Source organism: Lynx canadensis, chromosome A1 (genome assembly GCF_007474595.2).
Source record: "Lynx canadensis isolate LIC74 chromosome A1, mLynCan4.pri.v2, whole genome shotgun sequence".
In the NCBI taxonomy this organism is placed as follows: Eukaryota; Metazoa; Chordata; class Mammalia; order Carnivora; family Felidae; genus Lynx; species Lynx canadensis.
This window is the reverse complement of record NC_044303.2, coordinates 199,337,349-199,358,782: the sequence shown is the minus strand read 5'-3', so window position 1 is coordinate 199,358,782 and position 21,434 is coordinate 199,337,349. Positions and strand designations below refer to the sequence as shown.

Here is a 21,434-nt window from a genome sequence, read left to right as displayed (position 1 = left end):
AGACCAGTCCTACTCCTCAAGACTCAGGGTGAGGAGTTCTAGCATCTAGCTCTACTACTCCTTGTCAAGGACATTGAGGGACCTTCACCTCATTCACTGAGCATTTCGGAATCTTGATCAGCCTCTCACTCGGAGCCCCGCCACGTTCCTGATGACCTGGCCATCCGTGAGCATGCTCCATCTGACACCACGGCTGTCTTTCTTCTTCCCCAACCCTTCCATCTTTTCTGCTGCTGACCAACCACAGCCACATGAGAGCTTCCCCACCGGGAACAGCTCTACCTCTGTGATCTTAAGTTCGTAGGCCCTTTTGTCGGACCACATTGAACTCCCAATGACACACATTATTCAGCCTCAAGATACCAGTTCCTTGCACATCCTTTACTTCCTGTTTGCCCTCCTTTCAGTAACTCAGCTCACGGTCTATGGCGTCAACCATTGTCTTGCCATGGTCCTAAATTCCTCTATCCCGTTATCCACCCATTGACTCACGCTGGAAAAATCCTAAACCTTAATCTAAGTGCCTACCTCTTGAAACCTACACCCAAACAGCTATAGAGAATGGAAGAAAAAAAATTCCACCACCCTACATATTTGGGTCATTCAGTCATGGCTTTCGACGTCAACAGTCTGCAGCAACCAACACTTTGGGATCCCTGGTCATCACTCCGCCTCATACTTCACTGAAGTTTCAACCCCACTCAGCTCAAACCCCTACCCCACCATATTTCAGTCACCATCAGCAAAGTGACCTTCTCTTTTACTTCACCAGCATTTAGCCATCTCAAGTTGGGTCCCATGTAAAGAGGAAAGCCACTCCTCCAGTTCCGGCTCTGGTGTCTGTCCTTTCACGGTACCATTCCTTGACAGACTTAACTGCAGCAGTGTCCTCTTCTGACCTTCCGCTAGGCCCGAGTGTGCCCTGGCCCAGGTCAACCCTGATGCAAATCCAGCGGCCACTCTTCAGTCCTTATTTCCACGATCTCTGGGCAATACTGAACACCACTGGCCACTTCTTCCTTCTGGAAAGTCTCCCTTCTCAGCCTGACTCCACTCCCTAGGCTTCCTTTCAATCTTCCAGACCTCTCTTAGCCTCTTTTTCTGGCTCCTTTCCTTTTTTATGATCCCACACAAAAAAGGGAATGCCCGCTATGTGCCAGCATTAACTGAGGCACTGGGCTTCCTCGGGATTCTTCTCTTCGCACTCTACACAATCCTCCCTGGGTGAGCTTGTTCATGGCTGTGGCTTCAGGTATCATTTAAGTAGTGAAGACTGGGAGGTCAGATGTTAGCCAGACCAGAGTTCAAGTTCTGCCAGCTTCTCTTGGTACATGCTCTGTGAGTCTTTAGCCTGGATGGGAGAAGTCCAGTCACCCCGATGCAGCCTATAGGAAGACCACGTGAAGAGAGATGCCCCAGGAGTCCACAGTCCCCCAGCACCCAGCAATTTGGGGATTCCCAAGCACAAATGCCAGACAAGTATATGAAGACTTGAGGTGACCCCAGCCACCATGTGACTGTGACTTCATAAGGGCTCCTTAGCAACAACAGCCTAGCTGAACCCAAGTTACCTCCCGATTCAGGAGTAAAATAAGTTGTTACTGTCTGAAGCCACTCTTAAGATGGTTCGTTAGCTCACTAATGGATAACCAGAACAGTGCTCAAACCAAAAGCGCTAAAATCTTTGCTCTCATCTTCTACATCCAATTACGAAATTCCGACAATCCTTAGAAGCATCTACTTTTGGGCATCCCTCCTGCTCCTACCTGGTTGTGAATACCATCATTTCATTCCAGGATCAGGATGGCATCTTCCTAACTGGTCTTCTTGCTCCGGTCTGGCCTCCCTTTCCGATCCTTCACAGTGCAGGAAGATCTGACCAGGTCACTCCAGGCAAACTTTGAAGGTTCCCCTGAGGTGACCCCAGCTGGGCTCTGCAACTTCATGTGGAGCCACTGCTCTCACCTCTGCCCTAGTCACACTGAGCCCTGGGAGCTCCCTGAAGTGATGGGGTTACTTACCCCCGAGTCAGTGCACAGGCTGTTCCTTCTGCCCAGCCCTGCCTGTCACTGGGCCAACTTGCCTTCAACACTGCAGATTAAGAATGACTCCTTTGGGAAGCTCTTTTGGGCCCTCAAGTTTCCTTTCATAGGCTCCCTCAGTTACCTTTGTTTTCTTCTAAGTGGAATAGGCCACTCCAAGATGTAATTGCTTATTTTTCGCCTCCAAGAGTGGAAGTTCCCTGACAACAGGCCAATGTCTCACTCACATGTATATCCCTAGTGCCAGGGCCACATCAGAACATCAAAGGCTCATAAAAATTGGAGTTGTTTGAGTGAATGACTGACAGAGTTGCCCTGATGCAATTTATCCCTTAAGTAAAATTAGAAGGGGAGAGATCACTATTCCAGGAAGGATATCGAAGGACTAAAAACTTTTGAAATGAAATAAACATTTGAGGTCACCTAATTAATCCCATCTTTTTATAGATGAAGAAACAAGTTAATGAGACCGACTGGTTTGCCCAAACCTCCACATCTGGTTGGTGGCAAAGCCAGGAACAAAATCAGGTCAATTAACTCCCATGGTACCACTTCAGCATGTCAGAATTTAAGTGAACCACACAGCTGAATAGTGCAGGAATTTCAGAATACGGCCAGGAACTTATTCAAGTTAAAAAAAAAAAAGCAGCTTTGGACAACTTTAAATTTCTCTGGAGTACATAGCCGTCGGAACAGGTAGGCAGAAGGACGGACAATACAAGAAGTATAGGTGAAGACCTAAAATAACCGGAACTCTTATACTGGTAGAAATCTAATTGGTACAACCACTTTGGAAAAGTGTTTTGCAGTTTTTAGTAAACCTGAACATAGATATACCCAACGAACATGAAATTCCACCGTACCCAAAAGAAATTAATATTGCCACCAAAAGTATGTGCTAGAATGTTTGGACCAGATTCCAATATCAACTGAGAACGGTCTAAATGCCCAACAATACAACAGATAGACTCATAATTACATTGCAATGAAAAATAAATTGCTGATTAATGCAAGAAGGATGAATTGTAGGCATGCTGAAAGAAGTCGTAAGTATATTTTGTCTCCATTTATGTCAAGTTCAAAATCAGGCAAAACTAATGTATGTCAGTGCTGCCTGGCAAGGGACACAAGAGAGCCTTCTGGAGTACTGGAAATGTTTTACATCTCTATTTGGGGGTGATACCAAGATTCAGGTACATATACATTTATCTAGACTTGAGGCATCACTTACAGTAAAGTGCACAATTAAATTGAGTGAATGAAAATTAGAAATAAGGTATTCTATAAAGCTAGCATGCACCTGTGTTCAAGTAGTACAATGTATTATCTCATTCAACCCTCAAAAAAGCCTTAAATTTTGTAAATAAGATTGTTTACTAGTCACAAATGCGGTCTTAAAAACTCTGAATCAGAATAGGAGGGAAGGAGGGAGTAAAAAAAAAAAAAAAATGATAGTTTAAAAAAAAAAATCAACACTCTTTTTGGGATTTTTCTTTTTGCGAAAGAAACCAAAAACAAAAAAAAAATTTTATCCAAGGTCAAGGACAACTTTTTGATGTCTAGCTCTTAAAGAGTACACAACGTGTTCCTACACAATGTTTAGTTAACACCACAAAAATTGTACACTGCCAGTTTTGAAGAAAACTCTCCAAGGTGTCACTGATGAGGGGCAGGAGGTGGGAGAAATCAAAGACGTACATAGAGGCTCACTTTATCTACACTTGCCTACCCCTCCTTCTACCGATGCCATTACATTGAGTCCCATGGACTCATACCAATCAGTTCAGAAAAATCTAAGGTGATTTTTTTTTTTTTTAAAGAACTTTACAGTTTCATTATGTTGTTATCACAGAGGCAAGCTCTCATGCTGTCTGAATCTTGCAAAGGAGAAAATTGTAGTTTGGAGTGATTTGTCTTAGATTAGGTTCCCGGTATTTGGGGTTTTAGAAATAAGTACATTCTAAATATATACTTACATCCATACCAAAAAAAAAAAAAAAAGAAAGAAAGAAAAGAAAACCTGGAGAATGTAAGAATATCATCTTTTTATTCTGCTAGGTAATGACATTGAGAGAGACACTATCATTCACTATCATTTCAGAATAGACAGTAGATTCTAATACCTACAAAAAGTTGGAATATTGCAAATTTAAGTCTGTATATTTGTAATTATTTTGCAACACTTTCCTGATTTTTCTATTTTGCTATGGACTGAGATTTGGAAAACACCTTAGATCACACAGGTAATAGGAGGAATACCTAGGAATCAAATACACAACTTCAAGGTTCTTTTCTTCTCTGCTGCAAGGATAGGTACAGTTTAAGATCATGGACATGTCACCAACCCTTATAACAACCGAGGCAACTGTGATTACTCCACTCCTCCTGACCCTCGGTTTCCCCAACCACAAGACAGGAACAAACATTCCTACACCTCTCAGGGTTGGAGAAAAGTCTAAAGGAACAGTAGAATCCCATAGTAAGCACTTCCTGCAGAATCTGAGAGTAAATTATCAATAATCATCATCATTATCACTAACTTTACTACACAGCTTTGACTTAAACACTGGCTGATTATAACCAGGCGCTGTTCTAAGTACATTACAAATATTAACTTATTTAATCAGTGTCAAGAGCTTTAAAACACAGGTACCTTTTGACCCTACAAATCTACTTCTAGAACTTGATCATAAAACAAAAATACCCCAGAATAGAAACACTGGATGTTATCAATCCCTTTTAGAGATTCACCATGTACATCCACATATTAAAGGCTGTGCAATAAAGAAACTTGTTTAACTTTGTCTGACCCAGTTTTTAAACTTCCTTGGCACTGGGACCCCTTTTCATACTAAGATGTATTTAAATACCACAGAACTACGACTCCTGACAATATACTAGCATAGAATATCCAGGAATTTATGCAGAATATTCAATTCAGTGTTATTTATAACAGCCCAAATTGGAATATAAAATATTCAATGGAAAGGTGATTAGTTAAGAAAATTATGGTATTATAATGCAGAAGATCAATGAGGAGAAACTTAAATTTTAAATATTCATAGATGTAAAAAGCAGGTTATAAAACTCCCTTCATTACGATGCAGGGTTGAAAATGTTAACTGGCTCTTTGTGGGTTACTGGATTACAACTTTGTCCCCATTGTGCTTTCCGAACTTCCATTTACTTTAATAATAAATATGTTACCAAAATAATCCACATCCTTACATAGGCAAGAATAGGTGTATGTAGATATACATATATTAGTAGGAATACAAAATGATTATCAACTCTAAGATAGGAACCCCAATACTGAAGTGCAAGCTTTATAGGATTTATTGTGTAATACTAACAAGTAAACATACAAACCACGCCTCCAAACCAACACCTATTCTCCTCTGAGCTTCTCACAAAATCTAAATAAGATCTCTACATATAGAAGCATGAATGTCATAATCAAACCAGAAATATGAAAAACCAAGTATCTACTGATACATACAAGCAACATTTATTGATCTCGAAAACAGAAAACATGTTTCAAAAAGGGTGGTATGTTACCATTGCTGTAAAATTACATTCACCACATTGTTAGTATATTCGTTATACGTACATCCAAGTATAGAAAAGGAAAAAAACAGAATGCTGGAGAATGAAACCCACTAACCGGCACAGAGAAACGGGAGCAGCAAGCTTTAGCTCTAGCCTGAGAGTTTTTTTGTTTTTTAAAGCAGAGTTTTGAAGTCAAAAATCACAAGATGGTAACAACTGTTAATCAGAGAAGTAGGTACACAGAAGTAGGTTGTATTGCTTTCTTTATTTTCCTGAATACTTGTACTCAGAATATTTGTATTAAAAGTAAAACCCTGAAAGGGTTGTATCTTGTTTTAGTTCCTGACTCCATGATCAGGGGACTGATTAGGAACAGGTATAGTCCTTCTGTGCCTCCATCGATGGTCCAGGGAAGACTGGACGGTCATCCACTTTCCCCAAGAGTGAGGCTGGAGAGGCAGCTAACGCTGTTGAAAAACCCCCAGGAATCCCTCTTGGGGAGACATGGACACAATTACTAGGAGATAAGTCCTCAACCCTGAGAGGAGCAGTCCAGAGGTCAGAGCAGTGCTCAGCAAATCTAGGTACAAAGGAACCTGATAAATAGACCATTCTGCAAATCCAAGTTTTCAAATAGTTCCTCTCAAAACCATGTAGTTGTAACGTGGCTGTGAGCCAAAAAGCAGAACGCCAACCTTTATGCAAAAGAGTAGAGGAAAACGGATAAACAAATGAAGGCCTTGTCACCCCAAGGCACAAACTCAGGCAGTTGCCCCAGCAGGAACTGGGCTATCCCTGAACTCCTGGGAGGGCTTCTCCCGAGAAACCAAGTGACCACAATCAAGTGAGCCCTCAATCGCCAGCACTGTGTCTATGATTCATGCTGCCCCTCTCATCCTCTACGACAACTATTATTAGGTGGGCGGTCCTAAGGGCTTCTAAGCATGGGCTTGGAATCCGCCAAGCCAGACTCACTGGCTAACTAACACTCCACTGGCCAATATGCCACCGTCCTGAACTTCAAGTTCCCTCTTTCCTAAAGCAGTGTTTTTGTAAGATGGTAGCATCTGATCAACAGGACTGATGGGGAGATTAAGTCAGGTGACAAGAGTGAAACACTCCACACCACACTTGGTACACAGTCCCCTCTTTGATTCTGGTGGTGGGCAAGAGGGTCAGGGACCCTGCCCTGATGCAGGTGACAGAATAGCCATCACCCTGGGCCACTCAAGGGAGAGTCACACATCGTTAGCACTAGAAGTCAGAAGTGGCTACCTCATGTGTGAGGCCCAGTGCAAAATGAAAATGTTTGCAAAGCGTCAAAAATTAAGAAGATGGTAACCCCAGAGCATTAAAGGAAGCGTGGGGCCCTTCTAAATGGAGCCCCCATGGCCACACACCCTTGAAGACAGCCCCGCTAGAAGTCCATGTGCTCAAACACTTCGCAGACACTTGAAAATGAAGGTCGACAAGCACGGAGCTTCCTAAACTCATCCAAACGCCTGAAGCATTTGGGGAGATGCCAGGGGAAGAGCCACAGCATAACGAAAGGAGGCTGAGGCTTGAAAATAGAAGCCCATCGTTAATTCAATCTGTGAGAAGTTATCAGAAAAAATACTGTTTGTTCTCCGTGACAGTTAGAACTCGCTAAAAGTCTTTCCAGTCTACAAATTCTTAAAAACAAAGCCAAACAAAACCAATACATTCTTTATATTTAATATCAGGGGGCTGTGCCCAACTAAAATCTGTAAGCAAGAGGCTACGTGGGGCCTAGGGTCTGCTGGGGACAGCCTCCCTCCCCAGGCAGCACTTGGTAAAGGAGCATAGAGGACCTCAGATAAACTGGCAAATAACTCCTCCATCTCAGTGACCTCTTCAGAAAAGAACTGGGGCTTGTGACAGGGAAGAAGGTGCTCCTGAAGTGACAGCAGGGGGCTAAGAGGGTTGCCCAGAAATCCATTTGGGTCACTTGATGAAACATTAGATGCTGAAGGTCACCTCAGTGACCAGAGTCAGGACACTAGGGGCAGGAAGCTCTGGACACATTTTTAATATTTATTTTGAGAAACAGAACACGCATGCAAACAGGGGAGGGGCAGAGAGAGAGAGAGAGAGAGAGAGAGAGAATGAATATCTGAAACAGGCTCCGAGCTGTCAGCATGGAATGGGATGCTGCAGGGGCTCGATCCCACAAACTGTGAGATCATGACCTGAGCTGAAATCAAGAGCCAGATGCTCAACTGAGTCCCCCAGGCTCCCCCCACATCACAGTGCTTTCTATCCAGCCTTCTCCTTAACACTCCATTTAGCAGGGCCAAGTCCTTGAGAACAAGAGAATGTCGATCAGTCTCTTCAAGTCTCCTGGTGTTTTACCCTTTACTTAAGCAGCAGCACAGTATTTACGTGAAAAACATTGTAAGAATCTCAACCATCTCCCGATAGCTTTAACACCAAGCTGGGAGGAAGTCCGCAAGCCCAGCTCTATTACTTGCTAGCTGTGTCAACCTGGGGAAACCACCTCTCTACTGAGACTCATTTTAATACCATTTCTCAGGAAACTGCTTACAACACTGTCTGGCTCATAGTAAGTGCTCAGTAAATGTTAACTGGTTTATCCTCGTAACTCATACTTAACTCCCCACACACACCCCCACCATGCCAACAAGCACGTGGCTTAGGCTTCCGGAGGGCATCAATCATTTCTCCTGTGGGTCTTTTCCTAGGAGTCTATTTCAAGACTCAGCACCACAGCAATGGGGTTGCTTGGGTGGCTCAGACTATTAAAGCATCTGTCTCCTGGTTTTGGCTCAGGCCATGATCTCTTGTCTTCGTGGGTTCAAGCCCTGCATCAGGCTCTGTGATGTCAGGGCAGAGCCTGCTTGGAATTCATAGTCTCCTACTGGCGCTCTCTCCTCTTTCTCTGCCCCTCCCCCCCACTCACAAGGTCTTTCTCAAAATAAACCTTAAAAACAAAAAAACAAAAAAAAAAAAAAAACAAAGGACTGCAGCAACAGAATCTCCAGAACCAGAGCTAATGCCTCTACATCAGAGTTACTGCTTAATGGTACAGATGTTCAACCATTTTTGCAATGACAACTCCAGATGGTTAATCTGCATTTGCATTATTTTAATCTTATGATTAATAAAAGAATATTTACATGACTAATCCAATTACAGTTAGGACTAAACAATGTTTGGCCTGTGTGTTATAGTCAATTTGACCACAGTCCGAACACATAGCTTATGTTCAGAGTCCTTCAGAGTTAAAAAGCAGCACACTTTAAACATAATGAAACACCAGATAAAATCCTAATGTGCCTTCACCCCTTTTTTTCAAATGGGCACATTTACAACTTACTAGAACCTATAGGCTCCATTCTCTGAAGTACATCAGGAGTTCCTGTTCTTGGTTGGTTAGTCAGCCCAAGTTCCATCACCATTTACAGAATAAAAACCAATCTACCTTCTCAATCTTCCCCACTGACACATAAATCTTTCTAACGGCAGGTACAGCCTAGGACCAAAAAACTAGGCTGGGTTCACCAATCTCTACAAGAAATCTAGAACCCTGGCCTTAAATTGCAAACACAATATATAAATGCAGTGATCACTGGTTGACCACTAAAAATGCTGGATTAGTCATGGCTGCTAATTGTCACATTTTCAAGTCTAACTCTGCATTTTAGTTCACAAGAAAACAAAGACACATAAGAGGAGAAACCTAGGAGAAAGCCAAGGAGCACATTAGAAGCTGTCTCCTCTCCTATGCACCTTATGCAACCTGTCCTGCCACAGACTCCCCTAGAGCCACGTGCCTGGCAGTCCCACAGCCAAGGGGATCTCAGCAGGGAGCTCGTCCCCCACGACTTTCAGGGCCATGCACAAAGCAGGGGTTCCATAAATATTTGTTGAATGGATTAATGAAAATATCTAAAGGTGGTTTATTTTCATAAGTATTAAACAAGCAACGGTCTTGTGACATCCTACTTGCTGATTACTGCTCCAAACCTTTCCACATCCTGGCACTAGTTTAAAAGTTAGCCCGATATTTACCAGTGAGAGGTCGCTAAGGTCTTAAGGTTTAACAATAAGTAATGTAATCACGATACATTAACATTTCATATCTGAAAAACAATGTGCTGTTTATATAAAGCCCTTTCCCTCCATGATCTCATTTAATCATCACGGGCAGGATACAAAGCAGAAAGTTTTATGGTTTTGATGCCAGGACGAGGAAAAAGGTAAAATCCTCACCAATCAATGGGAGTGAAGACAAAGAAAATTTGAAACTGAAAGAAATCTAGAAGTTGTTCTTGTGCAACCTCCCAGGAAAACCTGGTAGATGTGTCTCTCTTTCACTACAACTTGATTTTCTCCTGCCTTATTCAAAAACCTCTGCACATGGTCTTGCTAGGTCTACCTGTCAAAAGAGAGTAAGATTTGTATTTCTCTGATGATGAGTGCTGTTGAGCATCTTTTCACATGCTGGCTGGCCATCCGGAGGTCTTCTTTGGAAACGTGTCCATCCATGTCTTCTGCCCATTTCTTCAATGAATTATTTGGTTTGGGGGTGAAATAAGTCAGGCAGAGAAAGACAAACATCCTGGGATTTCATTCATATGTGGAATTTAAGAAACACAATAGAACTGAGGGTTGCTGGAGGGGAGGTGGGTAGGGGGATGGACTAAATGGGTGATGGGCATTAAGGAGGATACTTGTTGGGATAAGCCTGGGTGTGGTACCTAAGTGATGAATTACTGGGTTCTACTCCTGAAACCAACACTACACTAGAGTTTAAATAAGTTAACGACAACAGAAAAAGGGCAAGATGCTGGTCCTGCCTATTGGAACAGGAACAAAATCTTTACCCACAGACCTGACACGTGAACATGGCCTTTAAGGTCCATCATGAAAATGGAGAAAAGGTATGTGGCTTCCTACAACAATTTTCTTAACTGGAAAACATGAGATTTTTATATTTAAATTGCCACCAGGCTACACAAATAATCTTGATAATCTTGAAGTGTAAAGGATACATTCTGCATTCCCTAGAACAAAACACCTAATCCAAACAGATTTTATCTGGTCTCAGCTTAGAAGCCGGTGAGAAAAGTAGAATTGTCCCTCTGTCTCATTCATTTCAAATACTGAACACTGGCTGATATTTAATTATTTAGAATTAGCAAGTTAGCTACTGTATCTCTGAACTGAATTTAAAAACCCTGTCTTAAATATTAAGGCATCATCCCTGTTCCTCGCCCTATTGGTCACCTCTGAGAATATTTAAGACAATCAAAAGCAACCTAAAAGAACAGAGAGCTTCATTTGTTTTAATATCCACAGTCCTATTAAAAGCTGTTAAAAATAGCAGCTGTACCTTTCTCTGTTCTACTCTCCTCCAAATCTAAAAGGTTAAGTGATGACATGCCATCCAAAGAATAATGGACAATACATACAGCTCCCTCTTCCAGTTTCCAACAGCAGCAAGAAAAGTCAAGTACCTGATTAAAAAAGAAAAGACAGCACACACCAGTATTCCTGTCAAGTGCACGGACAGGGAGCTCACTCTAGCCCACAAGCTCAGCAAAATCCGAAGAGCCAAACTCTTAATGAAAGGAGCATTTTTTTTTTTCCTGGAAGTCAAAGAACTTGGGAGTTGGTTTTAAAAATGAGATCCCAAATGCAGTCAACAGAATTGGGTTTTTTTCCCCCTAGAAACTGGTTTTTAATACACACCACATAAAGATTATATACAGGCAAATAAGTCCATTTGAAAGGCAAGAAGAAAGGAATGATGTGTGGCACCTCATTTCTTCAGAGTTGATAAGAAGTAAACACAAAAGACCACCTCGGGAGAGGTGCGTCTTTTTAACTGAAAAATTAGATGGGAAAATTGGACTTCATCCTTAAGGGTTTTCTTAAGTGTTTTCACAGGGGATACTTGGCACACTCATAAAAACTGACTTACTTCCTTTAAGACTTTTCTCATCTCCAATGAGTAGCCAATGATTTTTATGTAACAGTTTCACTACAGCTGTGATTTTTTTTTTAAAGCTTAAAGGGACAAAATGATATTTTTAGTACCAATGCAATAGGACGTGTGGGGGCGTGGCAGGTAAAAATCAAAAAGCTGTGTCAAATTTGGGGCCCAGTGATTGTACAACAAACCTGTTAAATTGACATAGAAATGAATCTACTTTTAAGGTACCCTAAAGCCCCACAAACATTCATTCACCAACTTCAGACAATCCACCTAAGTAATAAACCAATTTTCAACCCCCAACCCCCAAGTGGTTAGGTGGTTTTGGCACCTCAGCTTTGTGATGCTATTGGTAAATTTAAAATTCACCCAGTAAAAGAAATAAATACAATGGTCAGAACCACCTGACTTCCTTTTTAGGTACTACTTAAGTATCCAATATTAGCTTTCAGTAGTACAGGTAATTACCTTTCCTATTTGATAATTATCCCAACAAACTCTGGCTTTGAGAACTGCAAAACAAAACCAGAGCATTGGATTTTACAAGACAGGCTACAAAATAATCGGTTATTTAATTCAGAAAACCTAAGGAACACTTGGCAACTCTTAACCTACATGACACTTCGAATTTTAAAGAACACTCACAATCAGATAACCTCCTTAAACTGGCTCCAGTTGTGGGTGGATAATGTCCCTTTATCACAAAGATAACTGACATCAACGAATGATCAGAATTCCAACTCGGAATTTTTTGTCTCTGCTCCACACACAAGGTCATGCATAAACTTCAACCAGCATCCTCCCCCACAAAAAACACAAAAACAAACAAACAACATCAAACCACTAAGCTTTAGGGGAAACCTCTCTTTCACATAAACTAGTATGAGTCCAAATACGAGAAAACATTACAAAACCAGCCCGTATCCAGCGTTTCTTGATCATGAAAGCATTCACAGTCTTTCTTAGAACAGCATTAAGTTTAATTCCTAGAAGGCACTGGCAAATCTCTGCCAGGCCAATCTACAATCAACCGTCTGCATGTGTCCAACAAGATCACAGAAGGGTCAATGTTTTTAGCCAGCTACTTCAACTCTGCGTAACAGCGGTAACAAGGTAAACCTGGTAATTGTATAGGACTGAACACAGCCAATGTCAGTGAGGATCCCCCCTAACACAAACATGCAGCTCTAGGGAAATAGAATTTCTGGAACAATACATGATGCTTGCATAATTCCACAAAAACTCGAGTTCATTATCAAAATAATGTCCAGCCCCAGCATTGTGCTGACACTTCCCACCTAAACTTCTCAGCACAAGCCTGGCCTAAAAAGCACAGCTGGGATCCAGGGCATAAGCCACATGCACCCACCACAACAACGGTGGGACAATGCCTGCCCTTACCCAGTCCCGACAGGACTGCGATGTAGTTTAGTCCCGTCTACTTTACGGTAATGTGCTTTTAAAACCTCACCGCGGCCGAGGTCATAGCTTTAGAGATCTAATAACAACCAAATGACTGGGGCTGCCGGGCACTTAGTAAGCCATTCTGGTTATGGCTCTTTAATAGTACCTGGAGTTCTGCTAAAAGAGAGAGCAGAAAACTCCTACCTCCCGGGAAAGAAAGTCCTCTGCAGGGAGCGCAGAGGGAAGCAAAGAACCCGATTTCGGGCAGGGGACGCCCCCACCTCCGCGGCCCCATCTCCCTGGCAGCCCCAGCACGCCCCTCTCCCCGCAGCGCGGTGGCCGGGGCCGCACCTTTACCTGTCAGCTCCGCCACCCATCTCTGCCCCGCCAGTCGACCCTCCGAGTCCCAGCAAAGCTCTAGAGCAGGCTGCAGGAGAAAGAACCCCAAAGGCATCCCATCCCAAAGAAAGAAAGCAAAAAGGCTGTTCCTCCAGGCGGAGGGACATCGGGCACGTCGGACCCAAGAGGCGACACGCCACCCCGGCCCCGCACCTACCAGATAATCCATGTACAGAAACGCCTCAGTTATTCGGAGATCAGACATCCGGCAGCCTAAAGCATCCGGAACGGCTCCGAACCCGGAAAAAAAAGCAGCTTCTCTGGCTGCGAGCGAGCAGCCCCTGAAAAAGCCAGCAACAACGAAAATAGCCGAGAGCGGCCGAGCAGCCGAAGATTACACAAGGGGCGCGGCGATTGGCCGGGCGGGCGGGCAGAAGGAAAGGAGAGCGCTCATTGGCTGCGGTGCCTATAAAAAGCGGGCCACTGCGGGTGGCAGGAGAGAAGCGCGGGAGCGGCCAGGGCGCTGGTTCCTGTGAGCCGGGTGGAGGAGGGCGGGGGCTAGGGCTGCGCAGGCGGAAGAGCGAGCCGGGAAGAGCGGAAAATCTGCCGGTGCTGCAACTGCCCGAGTTCTGCGTGCTTCCGTAGCCGCCTATTCGGGGTAGAGCGGAGCCGAACTGCGCTCCAGTGCACAAGAACCGTGGTGTCCCCTCCCACCCCCGGTAGGAAGCCAGTCCTGAATCGGGAGGCGTGGTAGCCACCGACACCTAACGCCACTCTCCGGAGTGATTTCCTGCGGCCTCTGCGGCCTCAAGAGAGCACCGAAGGGGAGCTTAAGGAATGTACTCGGCACAAGCAGGCCTGTCACAGGGGCAGCCCCTCCCGAACTCGGTGACGTGAATCTTGGAAGCGGACAGCTCCAGCCTGAAGTCTCTCAGGGTACACAGCAGCTTAGCGCACACAGCCAGAGGTAACCCAAGAAGCTCCCTTAGAACACCAGGTTGTCCTCAGAATTCACTCTCCACCATGGGAGAAGAAAAAAGTTGAGGGTAGTAGACCTCAAACACCAAAAAGAAACGGTAAGGTCTTTGCATGCTCTGAGTCCAGTTACACCGAACACAAATCCATCACCCCTAAAGAAAATGAGCAATCGAACAAGCAGCTCTCTGACAAGACCCATGTAATACGGTATTGCTGCCCTGGGTAAGAAGTAAGAGCATAAGCAGGTGCATTTCCTGGTAAGTAACTTGGAAATTGGCATTGGAATTTTGCCATTCTATTAAGGGGGCGGGGGTGCTGTGTCAGTCGAGAAGTTAGAGAAGAACACAAAAACACACGGGTTTTTTTTGTTTTTGTTTTTTGTTTTGTTTTTGTAAGATTTAGCCTAGGAACAACCACACAATGCCAGACACAGCAACTTAGGCTCACATGACCGGTGAAGTACCCCAACAGCCTGCTCCCCACCCCTGCATAGCTTGAGAATGAAGGGATTGCTCTCACCTATATTAATAATTAGGGCTTCCATACAATAATGTATAAAATGTCAAACTTCAACTTTCTGAATAGACTGCCTGACTGTATAAATCTATTAGGGGATAAATTTTTATTTTCCCCTCAACTTGGCACCTTCCCTTTTTGCGTCTTCAAACATGGATTTCCATACTGAAAGCTTACCTGCACCTGCTAAAACAGTTAATTAGGTAACAATGGAATTCACCCCAAATATGCAAGAAGGGAGTGCAGACCCTCAGAGGGAGCTTCAGGTTAGTAAGCCATGTGATGTGGGGGTGTTCGATCTCCTCTCTCTCAACCTGTTTCTTCTACCAAACAGTGAGAATTCCTGTGGCCAGAGGATTTTTTGAAGTAACTAAAGGCCAAATATACACTTAGTACAGAGCGTGACTTTGTTGATCCAACTTATACACAAGATTGAGTAAATTGAACTTCTGCAGAAATTTCAGTGACTTTTGCCTACGTAGGAGCTAACTTAACTCAGTTGCCTTAAACCATTAAATCAATTTTGATTGATTTATCATAAGGCCAAGAACATGTGGATTTAGAAGAAATTGTGACCTGGATTCTAAGGTGATGGACTTCCCTAAATGTACAGCACAATTGGTTGAAATTGCAGACGTGGAAGTCCTTTTCAATTTGCTAGCAAAAATAATTCAAACCGATCGGAAACCTTTTGGGTTTCATTTTTCCCTTTCCTTGAGTAAGCATATTGAAAATAAGATAAAGGGCTTGAGTTAGCAAAGAGACACCTTATGGTCCATGGTCTCGGTGATATTTGAGGTCTTGACGACTGGCCAAGTCAGACTCTGAAACAGCCTGTCAGTTTCTATGCAGGGGAAGAGAACCACTCAGGAGCAGCTGCCTTCTGCCTTTCCTTTAAAAGCTAACCTTAGTGGGGCGCCTGCGTGGTTCAGTCGGTTAAGTGTCCAACTCTTGGTTACAGCTCGGGTCATGAACTCGCGGTTTGTGGGCTCGAGCCCCGCATGCGGCTCCATGCGGACAGTGCGGAGCCTGCTTGAGATTCTCTCTCCCTGCCTGCCCCTCCCTGCTCACTCTGTCTCTTAAAATAAACTTGAAATAAAATAAAATAAAACTTAACCTTAAAGAAGCCTGAACAGAAGCTTTTTAGGCTGAACATAGTTTAACCTACTTCTCAGAACGAGTAAATGGGCTCAAAGCAGGGAGATGAAAGAATTTGTTCCAAGTTCCAAAGGCTGCACCATAGTATTTACCATATTCCATACCATTTGTATATTATGACTCACACCAAGGAAAACATTGTGTTTGATGTATTAAAAAATCCTATATTGCCTTTTGGAAAAGCATCTCAACCTAAAGCTTCAGAACTCCACATGGAGCACATTTTTCCGATTAGGTGCTACTCTTCTGGGATGTATATAAAACTTTGTGCAGAGGAGAGAGGCTACCTTGATTATTTGGTATGAACAGATCCCACACTTCCCACTCTGTGCAGCTGCAGTCTTAGCTGATAGCTGTTGCTATTGCGTAGCCACCCCAATATGTGCTTTAGAAAAGTGTGTAGAGGTTAGAATGTGCTCACCTCACTATGTGCCAATTAACAGGCTGCAGTCTTGAATAAGACGTGGTCCAGTAACATAGCTGCCTTTGCTGTAACAAGAACGACCCTCTTCCAGACACCTAAGAAAACCTATAAACTCATGAGGCAGTTGCATTACCACACAGATTGTGAGGAAAGAGCCGGTCACTGTTGCTTGTTAAAAGCAAGGAGAAATTCTTTTGACAGTCCATAGTCTACAAGTCTATAAAGACTGCTGACTAGCCAGATTTAGAGAAAAGTTTGTTGAAGTGTCGTTTGTAGGAAACAAATGCATGTTTCCAACTTGGTCTCCCAATTTCTACCATCCAGGAAAAAACAGTACATCCATGGCAATTACCATCTACTTTTTTTGTTGTTCGACGTGATTTATGGAAAAATAATCTTTGCTAGTTTTGTATCATGCACTCACTTTACATAAACTTCACTATATTCTGGAACTTCATAAATGTTTCATGGCTATATACAGCTCTACTATAGAGATGTACTATGATAAATTCCTTATTAGGTACTATTGTTAATATTACAGTGAATGTTTGCTTATAGGATTGTCCACATCTCCTTATAAGAATTATCCTAAGAATATTCTAGAAATGAGTTATTGGTACAGAGGGTATGAGCACTTTTAAAACTTTACTAGCTTATAGCCTTCCTTCCCCTGGCCCCAACTCCAAAGCAGGCAATGCTTCTCTTGCCTCATTCTTGCTTTGAGTATATCCTTTAATAGCTGAGAAATGGTGTATTTCATTAGAAAGACTCTTAAACCACGGACCTTCTTTTTCAGAAGTGGTGGTATCCAGACACTAAATTCTGCAGAGGTCACTGGGCACTTTGCTCATTTACTGCTTCCAATAACTTCTAGGACCTTAATATTTTCTTCTCAGCCCTGCTTTTCTTGTTCTAGGTGGTCAACCATTCACCCACCTCCAGCCACATCTGATTTACCCCAAACCTCTTCTCTGCTTCCTATACTTGAAATGAGTATCATTATGTCCTAGAGGATGAACCTCCTATGAAGCTAACACAACTTGACTCATAAGTGGAAGAGGTCAGAAGGAGGGTAGAGGCTTGAATTAAGAGTAGGGTTTTCCAGGGGCACCTGGGTGGCTCAGTCAGTTGAGCGTACAACTTCAGCACAGGAGGGGATCTCACGGTTTGTGAGTCCGAGCCCTGCATCAGGCTCACTGCTGATGGAGCCTACTTTGGATCCTCTGTCCCCCTCGCTCTCTGCCCCTCCCCCACATGTGCTCAAAAATAAACAAACCAAAAAAAAAAAGGATTTTCTGCTCCTGGCATGGTCATGGTGGCCTACAAAGTACAGGGAACCCTACTTGTAATGGATTCTTGCAGCTAGGAAGTTTTAAGTCTAAAATATCTCCATGTCAGCTTAAACTAGTTTTGTCTCCAGCAAGCTGATGTTCAAGTCTCACATGTCTAGTTTTTAAAGATTAGTGGCCTGGCAATCATGAACATTTGCTACTTAACTAAAGGAGCTTGGGTAGGTCACTCGTTCCTTCCAGGTTTCTGTTTACTCAAATGTAAAATAGAGTTGCACTAATCACCGATGATTAAGGACCCTTTGGGATCTAGAAGTCTATACTCCTGGTTGGGGGGCAAGGATTTGTTCTAAACAGATAACTCCCCTCTTCCAAAAAGAATTTGCTGTGTCTTGGAGTATGAAACCAAGACAAGCCATTTAAAATGAAGAGTCACCGCCTAAAATGGTAAATAATTATATGAGGAAAAAAAAAAAAAAAACTAGATCACACAAGCAAACACTACCTAAGCACTAAATATCAAGCTATGGCAATCCTTCGATACCTCCCCAGGATCATTTAAAATTAGTACTGCATTGTTGAATAGTTTCCTAATGGCACTGTGACAAGTTACCACATAGTTAATAACATAAGACGCAAATTTATTCTCTCATCGTTCTGTACACTAGAAGTCCTGGTCTTATGGGGCTAAAAATCAAGGTTCTGGCAGGGTTGGCTCCTTCTAGAGATCTCAGGGGAGGATTCCTGATCTCTTCCAGCTTCTGGCTGTTTACATTGCTTGGCTTTCAACCATATCACTCCAGTCTCTGCATCTGTGGTCACACTGCCTTCTCTGTAGTCTAACCTCTTGTGCCTCCCTCTTATAAGGGCGATTGCATGTAGGGCCTACCCAGATAATCCAGGACAATCCCTAGTCTCAAAATCCTTAATTTATCACATCTACAAAGTTATTTTTGCCACATAAGGTAACATTCACAGGTGACTTTGGAGCCATATCTAACCTAACACCCTGATCTTAAGATATACAGGAAAAGCAAATACTCCCATGGAAATCCAAAGTGACAAGCACAATTTACTAATGCCTACGGAATAAGGTAAACTCTCAATTTCAGAAAGAGTTTAATTAAAACTTGGTGGTGCGGCCCCAGGATACTCTAATTCTGTTTAGACAGTTTGTAATTCTATTTACATGTCCTCTGGCATTTGAGTTTTTCTTCCATTTTTTTTTTAATAACCTTGAGAATTCACCTACCATACAATTCACCCATTTAAAGTATATAGTTAAGTGGCTTTTTGTGTATTTACAGATTTGTGCAACTATCACCACTTTTAGGACATTTTTAATCACCTCTAAAAAAATACCCTGAACCTTTGAGCTATCACCCTTCACCCCCTACCTTCACTCCCCAGCCCTAGGAAATCACTAGTCCACTTTCTGTCTCTACAGACTTCTGTTCTGGACTTTCATATGAATGGAATCCTATAGTATGTGGTCTTTTGGGATTGGCCTCTTCCACTTTGCATAATATTGAAGTTTCCTCCATGTTGTGGCACGTACATTCTCTCCTATGGCCAGATAATATTCCCTTGTATGGCTGTGTGGAGTTTTGCGCATTCATTCATCCACTGATAGACATTTGGATGGTTTCTACCTGTAAGCAATTTTGAATAATGTTATCCCTCTACTTTTGCTCAAGACAATATTAACTTTTTCTTCAAAATCTCTTCTCCTTTCCCTTCTTTACTCACCATGCCTAAAAACTTTCTTCATGATAATATTGTTCTAGAGCAGTGGGTCCAAATATGAATGGTATTTCTTCCAACATTTAACGAGTTAAAATTTTGTTCCTCACAGTCTGATTAGTCCTTCACTCTCCATAAAATTCTTGAACATTAGCTTCTTCCTATTATATTCTTTTTTCTATTCTAGGATATAGAAGGATAAATCTTTGACCATACTTTAACTCTACAATGTTCATCGTGGTTTTGAACTTTCCGTGGGATGAAACATCTGAATTTCTTTATCCTGCACAACAGGAAATAGTGCATTAAGTTCCTTGCAAGTCTTTGAATAACCAATAGTCTAAGCCCTACTTGATAACCATATTATAAAAAAAGACCAGTATGGTAAACTAGAAGAATCTGCTACCTACCTTTAATTGTGAAGTACTTACTGTTTCTCAATGGAGATTTCAAGAAATGAAAAAAAAAACTCTCTTTGGAAAATAAAGGTGCTTTGGAGACTGAGAGGAACTATATAGGGTCATTTGCTTATTCATATTGGAAGATCAGTTTTGAACTTAATAATCAAACCTTAAAAACCAATTCACATTGCATTAGAAATCTGTTTTAACAAAAACAGTTTACAACATGTCCTTAGTGCACCCAAATCAACAAAACACACATTAGAAGCTAGGAGCCCTAGGCAATGAAAGGTAATGTATTAATTTCCCAGGACTCTAATTTACAGATATCTAGCCATTTCTCTTAAAAGCTAGAACTTATTTTAGCAATTCTCTGCAAACAAAACTGACATGATTTCCCTAATACCTGTGGCTTTAAGCGCTCAGTGACAGCTTTCACAGGTTCACAATTGAGAACCCACATCACTCTTTGTATAGGATATACACCGTTTTCACGGCTTCATTTTTTTTTTTTCTGAATCCTTTTCTCAGCTGTAGAAACTACATATTTGATGTTGTTTTAGGTTGGGTTCTCCACGAGACAAATGCGCAGATGGCGTTAGGAGAAAAGGTTGATTAAGAATTAGCACCTGTGGAAGGAGAGCTGCAGGACTTGAAGGGGCAGGGGAGGGCACAGAACATTATGCACACCTGACAAAGCCCCTACCAGTTTTAGGGGAAACTCCAGAGCAAAAGGTGCCCATTAGGGAGTCCATGCTGGGGAGAAAGGACTAGGCCCTTGTATGGCCACCTCTCTCAGTCACTGTCCGGGAACAGCCCCAAGAAGAGCCCAGGACAAGCATGACCCGGGTTTGAAGGCTCAAGTAGAGCCTGAAGAAGCTGGAGACCGTCCGCTAATCATACTGCAAGTGAGTGGAGTCGCCTCCAATGCTGCATTTCCGTGCCAGTCACATGTGTCAGCACATCAACAGCCTGTCTCACCTACAGCCCTTGCACCAAAGACAGGTTGGTTATTAAGTGTATATAGACTTCACTATTAACTACAACCAACCCTGTTGTGTCAACGTGCTACTGCCTGAACATACCTGCGATTTCCTTCTGATGTGGTCAGCTATGAATGTGGGGAAAATAATTCAATCCCCCAGGCTTGGTGATCAATATGCTGAAATCTCACAGCAAAAAATCACAAGTGAAATAAAGTTTCCAATACTATGTATTAGGTAGTTGAGGTGAGGCCTTTCCTTCTCTAATTCCAGCTGATCTACTTTCCCCTTGTATTGCTGTACAACAAGATCCCAGAATCTGTGGAGACAGATGAAAAAGCAGGCCTCAAGCCTGCCGTAGAGGAATTTCCGATTAACAGAGAAACAGGATGAAGAGTTGCTTCAGTGTCTAAGTGATGGGAACTCAGTGAGGTCTTGTCAGACTTCTTGGAGTTTTGAGGAGAACTCTCAAAGAAAGGAGAGCTAGGTCTTGGAGGTTTTGTGAGGGGAGGTGTCCAAGTGGGAAAACAGCACGTCAAGGATGGATGGGTAGAAGTAGGAGAGATTCTCTAGTTGAAAGGAAAGGAGAGTTTGGGCCCAAAGTATAGGATGTGAACAAGATAGCTAA

The 21,434-nt window shown here is 42.7% G+C and overlaps 1 protein-coding gene across 2 annotated transcripts in view; it reads right to left on the bottom strand.

Annotated features, from left to right (window-relative positions):
* The window catches only part of ARL15 (ADP ribosylation factor like GTPase 15), a 407,980-nt gene extending 394,272 nt beyond the window's left edge, over positions 1-13,708 (bottom strand). For both annotated transcript variants that reach the window (XM_030329988.2, XM_030329979.2), the window contains exon 1: positions 13,532-13,708. In XM_030329988.2, coding sequence (XP_030185848.1) covers positions 13,532-13,579 — 48 coding nt within the window. In that variant the 5' untranslated portion in view covers positions 13,580-13,708. The remainder of the gene's footprint in view (positions 1-13,531) is intronic.
* Between the last annotated feature and the right edge of the window lie 7,726 nt (positions 13,709-21,434).